We start from the raw sequence: 13,836 nt of genomic DNA, 5'->3' as shown, positions 1-13,836 counted from the left end.
TGTCTGTGTGGGCGTGAGTGGCTCCAGAGTGACGTCACCTGTGAAGCTCTTTACCGTAAAGGACGGTACAACGCGACCTCAGAAACAGGCAGTGTACCGTAAACAAAAACCACAACCCTAGAGCTTAAAGAGGTAGTTCACTCAAAAATGAAAATTCAGTCATTATCCACGCACGTTCATGTGCACATGCACGTTGTCTGAACTGGGTGTGTGTGTGGTTTGACAATGTGTTTTCTTGTGAAACTCCAGCAGTGTTTTGTGGACGAACAACATAAACTCAACCCTCAGTCGTCATGAGGGTGAGTAAATAAAGACTGAATTTTTATTTTTGGGCTGAACTGTCCCTTCAATGTTGGCAGCTGGATTTTGTTTTGGAGGTGATTTTTATGGAAGCCTTTGTTGTTTAACAATACGCTATATCCACTGTTGTTATGAAAAGCATTTTTCCAGAATCCTAAATAACTGATCCATCCATTGCAGATCCTCCCCCAAAAGAAACACAGAATCATAATTTGACCAATTACTATTTCCTAATCCCATGATTTTCAAAGTGAGAGTTTATGCAAATTTGAGGGAACATAAGGGGAAATTCTAAAAATTAATAATTGCATAAAATTCAAATGAAATTCATAATGTCATAATAAATAATAAAAAAAACTAAAATGTAATCAATGGTTTTCTATAATAATGCTAATTATATGGGGTTTCCATACATTTCATATTGAGTTTTACATTGAATGAAACTCAACAATCAACTATTTTTCTCCAGAATCACTTGTAGCAGCTTTAAGAAACTGAGCTATGAGAAATGACCTGCAAAATAAACTGGTTGAACCCAAAAATTACAAGGTTCGCATGACGCAACAAATCACATTCAGCAGAGGGAGACATAACTTGGCAGGCTGAAAGAAATGGGAACTATATTTCAATTATTTCTGTATACTGTTGTACACATTGAATTCTGCTTCTGTGAATTACTGGGTGTAATATGATGCTGATGAAAAGAATTACCCACCTCCAATTCTGCAGCTGTGTAATGTGTAACGACTACAATTCCTTTTTTTAATTGGTCTCTTTTATCACCACCACAGATCACTGATGCCTCTAGTACAACCCATGAGGGAAAAACAAAGAGAGCAGAGGCGGGAGCAGAGTGTACATACTGCCGTTGCCTTAGGAAGGAGACAGTGGGAGTACAGCTTGTTCAGATTAACACAAGGTGAGGCTGAGACATGCCAGCCTCCCATCTGCCCTTCAGATGTACAGAGGTTAGGCAAAAACACTGGAAAAGTGACAGAGATGGATGGAGTCATAGGAGGGAAAAAAGAAAAAAAAGAAGAAAATAAATATTGAAATATAAAGAGCAGTAGGTAAAAAAAAAAAGTAAGTAAATAAGAAATGTGTGTGTAAGATTGGTACAAGAAGATGTAAATCCAGTCTGAGCTTTTCATAGTTAAATGCAGCTCAGAAAATCTTTAGAGTCTATCCTCAACACGTGACTGGTTTGGAAACAAACACCACTCTAACTTCTAAACTGCTGAACTACAGTATAACACAGAAGTGTCTTTTTGAAAAACCCAATATTGCAACTGAAGTTGCAAAAAGGCCTTTGTGGTCTTGGACCAAGCAAAGCCACTTTATATGCACTCAATATTAAAAATGAATGAGGCTTAATGAGAAAATCAACCAGCGTTCTTCCGTTCCCTACGAGTGGTTATATTCTTGACATGCATTATTTTGGCAGGATGCTTATGCTGCTATTGCACCAGTGTGATGCCAGATGCCTGAGGAGGTAAGAACACAATAAAAGATTTTTACAGTGTATTTAAAGGGACACTCCACCAGTTTTATACATCAGGATCAGTTAACTCATCATAGGTAATACTATTCACTCTGTGAAAGCAGTTGTATGATGTTTTTTGTGGGTCTGGAGAAGCCCTCCAAAGTAAGAAAAAATGAGGCAGATAATTTCAGCAACCACTGCTCTGAAAGACAGGACAGATCTAACAAAAGATGCCATCAAGTTACATAATGGGCAAATAGGTAGAATCCAGGGGCCGGATGCACCAACAAGGCTTACACCTGGCTGTCCAGTCAGTGTCGATGGTAAATGTAGTCAACTGAAGCAATTAATTCCTGTGCGTGCTATTCTGACTAAGAATGCAGAATTCTCTTACCCAAAGGTGTGCTGGCATTGCCTACATGTACCAGCATGCATTGCATCCAAGCTTCATCCATCCATGCTCAAACTGCAGTGTTTCATGAAACGTGCCTATTGTTATAACTTTGTTGTTCGTTGACAGACTTGGCAGTTAGGCCCAGACTTACTGAGGACCAGTTTGTGAAACCTATCTCAGTGTTTTTAGAGCTTTACTCACCATGCCTGGCTTCTGACAATGTAATATTACAATCACAATGAAAATTTTCTGTCAAAGTAAAAACATACAGCAGGGGTAGTCACACTGACTCTTTACAATCAATCAAATGAAACAAGTTTATTGCATACACAATGTTTGAAATTTACTTTTGAGTTACCAGCCCACGGCTGGTAAAACTGAGAAATGTTCACCTCGTAACAATGAATGCACATTTTTCACACAGTTACCCTTACCTTTATCAGTGCTATGTTTGTATAAAATCTAAGATTTGCTCACCAACACATTGACGCTGATAGATTGGATCAGGTTTGTAACTCAATATGAAATGCAACAAAATGCAATAAAACTGAGAAACTACAATGTTACTCACTGACAACGTTACCAGTCAACATGTTGGGTGAACTTCACTCATTTGTCCTCTAATGACAGATCAGACCAACATTTGGCACTTGCTGGGTGCTAATTTCTGACCCTGTGTGCATATGTACACACACAGACATACACACCTGCGTGCACGCAGGCACACAAGGTGTACGATGTGTGTGTTTGGGACCATTATTTCCTTTTTTACTTATTTCTTCTACAGGCCAATATAAAAATCTAATCTGGGCCATATTTTAAAATCTGGACAAACAAATAGACATTTTTCTACATTAGCAGCAATTTTACAGCCAGAGAGCAGACAGACAGGGCTGCAGCCGTTTAAAAACTCTAAAATAAGGACCCCAGCAATTCCCCTTCACTCTTGTATGAATTATACATGAGAAACACTTGGAAACAATGTAGGAAGGCCATTTTGCTTCTGTTCTGATCACATTTTTGTATAAGACTTTAAAACGGCACTGCATAACGTGAGGTGTCTGTAAACATTGTGTTGCAGTAAGCACTAAGTAACATGTTCATATGATTCTGTACTGATGTCCTGAGTACAGTTTCCAGCACAACAGACTTTTCCTAAGTCCCACTCTTTTTTTGCTCTGTGCTCCAAAGACAGTTGAGCAAACTTGCTGCCTCGGTCAACTCTCTGCTTTTCCTGTAAAAGTGGCATATAGGGTCACAACTTAAGCTAGCTAATATTAGCAAAACACTAGCTAACTTGTTAGCTAATGATTGATGTAGATCAGTTACCTAGTTGTCATTGGAGCAGAGTGAAAAGACGCAGGACTTAGGAAGGGTCTATTACAGGGCATAGAAAATCAGAAAATACCTGAAATTTTCAAAAGGGAAAAAATTCCTTTAGAAAACTCCGGTTGCTACAAAATATGCCAGCCATCTACATTGTGTCTCATGGTTCCCTGTGTATAATTAGTGTTATTCTACCCTGCTAGCTTATTAGCATAGCTAAATTCACAGTCCAATTAAATTTAACTTGTTCTTGAGTCTCTACTTTACAAACTGGAATTGACTCTGGATTCAGTCTAAACTCAAAAAAAGGTGAACAGGATGGGTTATCTTCCAACTACTGACAGCATAGAATAGACATACATATCGAGAGAAATTTATATATTAGCTTAGTATATATAATATACAAACAGTATACATAGTCTCTGTGACAGTGGTGGACATTATGAAGACAGAAATATAGGCAGGGTTGAACCTTAAGTCTTTGTAGGGTTCCCAGTGTGTGTGTGAGAGTGATCGTGTGTGTTACATCCTGTTCACACCAAAACTATGACCAGTGTTGCCTGGGTAAACCTGGTTTATCAAAACCAGGTCCTCCGGTTTGCTCTGCTGCACAGGTTGAAAGCAGGTCTGACACTGCTCGACTTTGGTATGACTGGGTAAACACAGGTTACTATAGTAACTATGGTGAAGTGTAGGATATATGGGGTAGTATTGTGACAGAATAATTAAAAGAAAGCCTGTGGTTTAACTAGATCACACTGCCTGTCAGTGTAAAAACTAACATTGCACTTTGAATGACGTTGCAATGCAACAACCCTGTTTAGCTGCAAACCTGGATCTTGTGTGAACGGTGCCAAACGTGTACTGAAGCTGGAATAGTATTAGTGTGTGTACGGTCAAACGCAGGTTGAACCTGAGTCCTGTGTCAAACACACGGTGTGGAAAGCCATACGAGATGCAGAATGTGTGTGTGTACATCTTGGTGTGCCCAGGGGAAGACTGATGAGAAACACAAACTGCACTCCTGAAAGACAAGAAAGAAGAGACAGAAAAAAAAAAAAAAAAAAAATCAGACATCCACAGATGAACAGTAAAAGTCACGGTTGCTGCTGTCACCACAACCCCCCACCCACCATGTTGTGTCACATCGTTCTGCTGTACTGTATGCCGGTCTTGGAGGCGATGTTGGACCAGGGCAGCAGAGAGCGCAGCAGGGACTGGGCCTGTCGGTACAGTCTCTGAGGGATGGAGCAGGGGCTCAGGCTGGCCAGGGTGGAACCGATGTGATGGATATAGTCAGTGGAACAGGAAGTTAAGGAAAATATATCTAGAATTACCACCTCATGGTTGAATGAATCTGCCATCAAGTTGCAGTTTACGTCCATGTCTGTCTCAGACTTTGTAGGAATTTAATACAGTGAAAACCACTGATAATTATGAAGTTATGGCCAAAACATGTTGTGAGATCCCACTGAACTTTGACCACCAAAATCTAATCAGTTCAATCTTGAATCCAAGTGGCCCTTTGTGCCAAATTTGAAGGAATTCCCTCAGACATCACATTCACGAGAACAGGATGGACAGACAGACAGACTGCAAAACAATAAAACCTTCAGCCACAACTGTCGAAGGCACAGAGGCACAAAATAATACCACATTTTTGTTTGGTTAAACTACCTGACATGTCTATTTGAATAAATAAATAAGTAAAGTTCTGGTTTAAGAGTGAAATATAAATATTGTCCACTAAACAATAGCGAGCGAGTGTCTTCGTTTCCTTCTTCCACAAAAAGGATATAATATTGTCCAGGGTGGATGACCCCCGTTGATGTAGAGCACATATGTGAATCCGTCTTTAAGGACGCCTCGTATGGAATAGTAGTAGGGCAGGTAGTGGTGCTGCCTGAAGTCCCTGTTCTCATAGAAGTGGATGGCAGTGTTGTTAGTGGTGAGGACGTGTAGGTAGATTGCCTTACAATGGTCCTGGGCTGTCGTTGAGATGTGCTCCTTCAAACTGTCCAGCAGTAGGGAGCCTGAATGGAGAAAAAAAGAGAGAGGTCCATCGTTGAGAGGGGGGAGAGTGAAACAGTCTTGCGTGATGTTCAACTGAATGATTTTTAACAGTGTGAACACAGTGTTTACTCTATTGTCAGCTGATGTGTGCTTACACCCCAAAATTATTATCAATCATGAACAATAATTATGGAAACCACTGATATAAAAGGTCACAAAAATAGAAATACCATAAAATATGCCTGTTGTTCAGATTTGACTGGGAGCCTGTTCAGATTGGGTATTGAGTGGTGCTGCTGCAACTGTTGCATTGATAGCAGGGCCAAACTACAGTAACACTGGGATTGACCTGCAGTGGCTATGGTTAAGGTTGGGGCAAGTGTCAAGGGAGAGAATATAAATCAAGCCAAGTTTGTGTGTGTGAGATCGTGAGAACAGTACCTATGCCATGTTTCCTGAACTCTTTGACCACTCCCAGGCTGAGGATGTAGGCTACCTGTGTGTCCACAGGGAAACTGGAGGCCAGGATGTCTCCATCCTAACACACACACATAGAAACACAAACTGATCAAGACAGAGAGAAAATGACAGATCCTACCATGCACTGCCCTGTGAACAAAAAATAGATTATCTTACCATCCAATATGGAGTGAAACTATATTTGACTCTTTATTGAATTCATGAATATCTCTTACATGGATCTTCTAGTTTGGTAATCTGATGTCACTCTAAATATACCCCCTCTTGGACCTGCCCATTACACCATATTCATGTTTGCCAAGGCAAATTACCCACTGGGAAGACTGATTCCAAAATGCAAATACTCCTCCAAAGGGAAATTAAGTTTGCACAGCAGGTGCTCCGCCCAGTGCACAGCGTTTAAAAACTATGGCCCAAAGTGAGAGGAGCAGATTTCTCATATCAGTCCGGTCTAATAAATTCAATTACAGCATTTTGTTACTGTAAAGCAAAGTTCTACCAACACTTCATACAGCGTGTTGCACAGTATGATAGTTGCTTCGGTACTGTGTTACACTGTATACCCACATTCAAAAGACAAGTACGCAGGACTAGCAGTCAAATTCATTTAAACAAGAAAAACAATTATTTAAAAAAATGAAAGAAAAAAACATTTACTTTAATGTTCATCATTTGTTCTCCTCAAAATAAAAGGACAAATTAGTTAGTTGCAGTCTTCCTTTCTAAAATTTCTTATTCCAGTATCATTACAGAATCTAGCTTTTTAATCTAAACAGCAGGCTAAAAACAGACCCTAGTGTGACTTTGTGTTCCACTTCAGACATTTCCAAATGGCAGCTGAGTGAGAACGGATAAAGTGAACTTGCAACACACTCATGGTTACAATCTCCACACAGCACAATATCAAAAAACACACTTTGTACAAGCCTTGTGTTTTGTGTGAGCGACTGTGTAACAGGGCTGATCACTGTACCTCTTTGTGTACTTTGGTCCGGCCTTTGATCTCGGCAACAATCATTCCCACGATGCCTCCTCTGAAGGTGGCAGCGAGGGAGAAGAACTTCTTGTTGGAAGTGATGTCCTGATACCATGAGTCTGGGTACCTGCAGTCAAAATCATACAGGGCGTGAACATGATGGGATTCCTTACTATACAAGTCAAACAAGAGTATCAATACACCAGTGGTTTTGGTTTAGTCTCTTTAGATTATGTTGGTGAATATAAATACAGGGTTGCTCTCCCCTATTTTGAACTATGAATTATACCCAAGGAATTAACTTGTGTTGTAATGTCAGCTGCATTACAGTAAACCTTTATTCAAGTTTGGAGAAAATGGTTTGAAATTCAGAATCAGAATCAAAAACACTTTATTGATCCCCAGGGGAAAATTAAACATGTTACAAATACTCCTTTCAGGAACAGAAAAAAATTATCTTGTAAAAGACAAAGTTAAACACAAGGCACACAGTATTAAATAGTGTGGCTCTGAATCAACACTAGTTGTTTTAATTAATTTATTTTTCTTAATTTTCTGTATTTTTTGTAGCATTGTTTGAAAATATATGTACAGCACTCTGGACGTGGCTTACATGAATTTGTGGCATCTTGTGAGCTGATGCAGGGTTTGTACATAAGACCATAATAAAATTTTACTCACTAGTTTCTCTGATAATACCCTCCATTATCTACCAAGATGCCACACTCTTACATTTTCAGTGGGCATGCTTCTCAAAACTGATTGTAAATGCACCAAAGTAAATCAATATTTGTGCAGTGAATGAGCTCTCATTAATGCAAAACAGAAAACTTGTTTGATAGTACCTTTACATGTTTTCTCCTACAAATTCCTGTATGTAAACATGCTCAGTGATAGACTTGAAAGGGTAAAATACTTCTCCAACCCTCAGATACATCACTGGCAGACTGAATATGATTCTTACTCGATTGGGAACCAATCACCACAGAGCAGCTTGACATTCTCTATGTCATCGTGGCAGAGGAAGCGGAGCTGGACTTCACTGAGAGCTGTGGGAGGCACCACGTCACTCATTCACACCTGCAAGGACCAACAGAGAGCACAGACAGGTTTGGTGAGTCCCAGTGTCAGTAACCTAAACCAGACCTAAACAAACCATGCTGAACAAAACTTCAAGACCAGACAAGCAGTTAGTCCTAACATCAGTAAAGAGCAGTTATACACACCCAGAAGAACCAAACGTGAATTAAGTCTTCATGGACAGTATATACAGGTTAGAGAGTAACTCTTTTAAAACTTGATTTAAAACAAAAATTTATTTTGAAACTGATCGTGTCTAAAGAATCAGGAGTCACACCTGATAACAAACCCCATAAAAATGGTCTGTGTGTGTGTGTGTGTGTATCCCCTTTTACTAACACCTTTAACATTTGGACATGTTTTTCAGAAGCACTTATACATTTAAAATATTCAGAAGTGTTGTAATATAATGTTTGAATATAACCCAATATAAAAAACTAAATAACTGATCAAACCTGGCAGAACCAGTGATGATTCTGACTGAACAGAATCGAAGTTGCGAAATGATTAAAAAGTTGTATCATAAATGTATAGAAACAATCCAAGGACTTTAATGTCTAAGTGATTTGTCAATCAACAGAAAATTAATCGGCAACTATTATAATAATCGTTTAATTGTTTGAGTCACGGCTTCAGCAAACACACACACACACACACACACACACACACACAAATCACTAGTTCAAGCTTCTCGAAAACAAGTAATTGCTGAATATGTTTGAATCAAAATAAAGATGTCACATCAGCTTCTGGGATTCATTAGATTAGACCTAATAACAATTTAATTGTAATTAAGCATTTTGTCATTGGTTAGTTTTTCCACCTATTTTTTTTTTTAATTAAATAACTGAATGATCTCACAAAATATAAAATTCCTGGCACTTCAGTGACCCTAACACTTTCACAGACTAGATGAGGTTATCTTTAGTAAAGTGCTTGCAGTGCAGGTACAGGACAGGTAAAACCACAGGGTAAAAGGAGTAACTGATCCACCCTCGAGGTTATTATCTGCACAGAAATGAATGAATGCCATGCCTGGCATGTTAAACACAGATAATGTCACACGTTTGTAGAAACGACGAGACAATATTGTGTCCATCTTCTCTCGGCGGACAATCCACAACAACAAGCCTCATTTAATTATTGCTGTCTACATTAACAATTTCCGAATCATTAAATTACCCATTTGAATGTAGACATTAACAGAGATATATGCCTGTATTCACAGTGGTTGGTGATGTTGGACCCTGCTTATATCAAAAATAGCACTTTTCTTTTCGCATGTACAATTAAAATGATAAAACAGCAGTCAAACAGTCAGAAAACAACATAAGGAACCATGGTGACCTGGTAAAGTAGGCTCTCTGACAGGTTATAACAGCTGCCCTGCTGATTAGCATACAGGCTAACCGTAGCCAACGCTAGCTAACGTCCTGCTGCTAAGCTAACGTACCTTGTTTCAACACTCCGACCGGAGGAAAGTCGAGGAGAATAATATTCCTTGGGTATCAATGGATACAGCCACTACTCCGGACACAGCATGATAAAACTCCTGTTTATTCCCAACTCGCAAGACCGTTTCATTACTGTGCCAAATGCTACACAGGCTGCTAAGCTAGCCAGAGCTCTCCCTGCTTAGATAACAGCTGGATGTTTTCTTCCTGTTTGTGGCGATTACACGAATGACGTTGAACGTTTTCTTCTAGTGATTATTAGAAGCTTGGTATCAAACATATTACTACTTCATCGCCACCTAGTGGTCTGAAGTGTTGACTACAAAATTAAGAATAAACTCGCCTGTAGGATTTCTCTGGAAAAACTCCAGTGGCTTTATTGCTGTGATGCCACTCACTGGTTCCACCACTTACAGTAAAAATAAAATAAAATAAAAAATACCCCGTTTACAGCAGCCATGGGAAGTAAGTACAAATACTTAGTCATTGTACTTAAGAATTTTTCAGGTATCTTTACTTTACTTGAGTATTTACTTTTGTGACTTGTGACTTTTACTCCCTACATTTTCACACAAAAATCTGTTCTTACTACTCCTTACATTTTCTTACCAGGCTTGTTACTCTAGAATCAATGCATGTGAGGGGCATTATTGATTATTTCTATCTTGCATCACTGCATGCTGCCTTCCCAACATCAATACCGATTTCAAACTAAACGGATGGGACATTAACACAGAGAAAAAAATATTCCTTGGTGTATCCAGTGCATATCATGCATGACAGATGTAAGAAGACAAAAACAATGTAAAAGATGTTACAAGACAAAAAAAGATGTGAAAGGTAAAACAAGGAAAACAACATAAAAGACGAAACAAAATGTAAAAGATGCAACAATGACGTAACAAGACAAAACTATATGAAAGATGCAGAAAGATGAAAATGACAAAAAAGAAAAGACAATGAGAAAGCAGTAAAACAAGATTAAAAAAACATAATGATGCAAATTATATAAAAGACATTAGATGTAAACGACATAACAAAACAAAGCTACATAGAAATGATGCAAAAAGATGCAACAAGATGAAAATGTTGTTGTAAAAGATATAACGAAGAAAAAAACGTTTTTTAAGTACATTTCAGAACCTGTACTTCTTCGCTTTTTCTGTATTTTTTTCACACAAGCACACTTCTACTTGAGTAAAGAATGTTTGCACTTTTGCAACATGTCTTGCGTTGGCTAATATTTATGGACTTGAGCTACTTCTGTTGCTTAGAAAATACGAGTGAATGACATATATGTTAATACCAGGCTTTAGTTTTGTTGACTTTATCTGCAATCTATAGTCTAGTGTGAAAACCATGTAAACGTGGCTCAATGTAGCAAAAGGTTTCTATCACACCTTTACCTTAAATCAACTCTCTTTATCACATATTCATGCCATCTGTTGCCTTCTCATTGCTTCTGCAAATACTGCAGGTAAAAATAGCCTCTACTGATCATCCACACACTCCAGTTAAAGAGGTGAGAGTCCTCTGACCAGCTGAGATAATAGATGTAATAATAATAATAATTTTAAAATAATTTTAAAATACATCTTATGTTGTCATCCAAAATTAATGTTGGGACTGTATTGTAAATTTAAGCATTTTATTATGCTTTTCTACTTGTCTATGTTAGCATGTTTTATGCAATACTAAGATTTTATGTTGCATGTTTGAACATTAATTTCTATTATATTTTATGTGATGCATTTTTTATTTCACAATGTATTACAGATAAGAGCCAGATCTACTGCAAGAAGATGTTTTTTTAAATTCCTTTCAGAATATACATACATAACATTTGTCAAAAGTTATTTCAGGTGCATATTTACTACTACGAACACACTGAGCAGTAAACAGTAACTCCAGCATGACACCTGCTATATGTGGACAGTGAATACATGTGTTCATTTCCATTGCGAAGTTACACCTGCAGCTGTTTTCAGCTTATGACATTAAATGGGTCCACTGCTGCCACCGTGGCAACTTTATATCTCCAGATTTGGCAGCGTTTCAGTTCTCAGTAGTTTTCTCTTTATCAGAATCGGCTTTATCAATGTTACAGTTCCACTAGAAATGGACAAACAGCTAGACAAGGACAACAAAGTTAAAAAAAAACATGGATTAAAAGAATACAAAAAGGTGAACAAATAACTGTATATAGTACAAATATATTTAAAAAGTGTTTCTGTAAATTATACATACCAATAGTGTATGCATGTAAACACAGTACAGTGCATAAACATATGCAGGATTTTGTATTTGACAGTAATGGACAAAATGTTCAAAACATATTTGAGTGTCAGAGGGTTATTGAATGATTTAACTGTTCGACAGAGTGATGATGAGTGTAAAGAAACTGTTCTCATGTCTGGTTGTTTTGGTGTTTTCTCTCTACAGCTGATGCAGATGAGCACAGCGAAGCCCTTTGAAGGTCGGGGATGAGACAAACACTTTTCACAGATGTCATATTTGGACACCTCTAAATGAAGACAGCATGTTTCTCACTGGAAATTATTTACTGGAATCACACATTTTGCCCCAAAATACACTTAATACCTTTTTATTAAATTAATTAAAGACTTCACCACAGACATCATGTGTATATGAGTCTGGACAGACATGGATGTAAACTGTTATATGAAGTGAGTTCTCCTAGCTTTGAATCTGCATTTACTCATTTAAACCTCATTAAACTCTTAAATTACATTAACCTTTGATGGTGGAACTCAATCATAAGGTGTTAATTTGTCAGCTGTTGAATTTGAGAATAACTTGAAACACAATTCTTTATGATATAGTATGTTGTCCAATAAACCTCAATAAAGTTTGTTTGTGGGTGAAAATGCATGTTTGACTCCTTACTTGTTTTGATCTGGTGGTATGGGAGGACATGATAATAAGTATAAGGACACACATTTTGGTATTTCTGGCAGCGCAGTGAGGCCTTGGAAATGTTTCCTTTTGCTACATATCAAATGTTTCTAACACACTGTGTCACCAGATGAGTTGAATAATTCTAGAAAGTAAATTAAATAAGTTGTAAACTGACACACCCACTCAGAAGTAGAGATTCACTGCATTTCTACTGATTCTACAGCCGCATTGGACCCTACATACAGTTTTGCCTTTACTCCATGGCTGCCATCTGGCATCACCTGAAAACCCCGTACTCTATCCACAATACACCTCCTCTCTTCACCCCTCCCTCGCCCGATCCAGTCACATGCACACGCAGGTAAATAAAAACCTCAGGAGACACTATCGCTGGTTCTGCCCAGAAGGGGATTCACACAAATAAGCCTCTGTGTTCTGCTTACACCGGGCCTCGTCTTTCCCCACACAGACTCACAGAAGCAGCAGGTAGATATGCACCTTTGACAAAGCCGACACAGTCTGTCAGGCACGATGAGCGTGTTTGTAGACTTTTTGTTGCAGAAATCTGCATGAATTATTCAGTATAATAATACTGTAAAATACACTGTAAAAAAAATGCTGAGAAAACTCATGATTTCAAAGCAACAGCCTTCAATGGATTTTTGACTTTTGAATCAAACTCAAACTCTGATGTCTATATGACCTACATAAGAAAACTGGACCATCACTGGACAGACTGGCTCTCTTGGCTCTGTATTCTCCATGAAGTCAGATGAAAAATTTTCCCAGCCAAAGTTACAGTGCATAATATGTTTGCCATTTGAAAAGAAACAGGAGGAAATATTTGTTTAGATAATTTGATTTATGATGCTATATTTTGGTTATTATGATGGAAACATTACATTAAAATCAACACATGAAAGTTCCTTGTAGTAACTTTAAGTTTGAAATAAAGTAAATAAAGTTTTGCTGACCTATAATATTTTGTTGAGATAATTTACTTTTTCTCTTTAGATATAAATGAATCTTTGAATTTTAAAAACCCACAAAAATTATATTTAAAAAAAATTGCTCATATTGTTCAGTGAGCTGTGAAACTAATAAAAAATATCACAGTATTAACAATTATTCACTTTAGCTTTAATGAGTTCACTCAACAATGTTTGAGATACAAATTTTGGGTTTAGTTTATTTAAAGAAGAAAAGTAAAATATCTCAACAGAAGATTGCTAAGTGGTAAAACCCTTGACATTTTGAGTTTTCTCAACTTTTTTGTTTTTACAGTGAACCTGTTTACAGTTGTTTAGAGTTACAGCTGCTGCTGGCTTTGCACACACTGAAGGCAAATATGATACTGTATACTACAGTACTACAGTAAAACAAAATATGTTTTTATTGGCTGTCTAAATCT

The 13,836-nt window shown here is 37.8% G+C and overlaps 1 protein-coding gene across 1 annotated transcript; it reads right to left on the bottom strand.

Annotated features, from left to right (window-relative positions):
* Positions 1-2,480: 2,480 nt before the first annotated feature.
* Positions 2,481-9,729, bottom strand: naa60 (N-alpha-acetyltransferase 60, NatF catalytic subunit). The gene is made up of 7 exons (XM_084744605.1): positions 9,506-9,729; positions 7,937-8,052; positions 6,970-7,099; positions 5,958-6,054; positions 5,302-5,536; positions 4,637-4,802; positions 2,481-4,527 (listed from the first exon to the last, which is right to left on the bottom strand). Exons 2-6 carry the CDS (start codon positions 8,044-8,046, stop codon positions 4,646-4,648), a joined length of 729 nt encoding a protein of 242 aa, XP_084600731.1. The 5' UTR covers positions 8,047-8,052; positions 9,506-9,729; the 3' UTR covers positions 2,481-4,527; positions 4,637-4,645.
* Between the last annotated feature and the right edge of the window lie 4,107 nt (positions 9,730-13,836).

Source organism: Lutjanus erythropterus, chromosome 19 (assembly GCF_056507025.1).
Source record: "Lutjanus erythropterus isolate fLutEry1 chromosome 19, fLutEry1.hap2, whole genome shotgun sequence".
In the NCBI taxonomy this organism is placed as follows: domain Eukaryota; kingdom Metazoa; phylum Chordata; class Actinopteri; order Lutjaniformes; family Lutjanidae; genus Lutjanus; species Lutjanus erythropterus.
The sequence above is the reverse complement of the archived record's forward strand: the minus strand, read 5'-3'. Positions and strand labels throughout refer to the sequence as shown.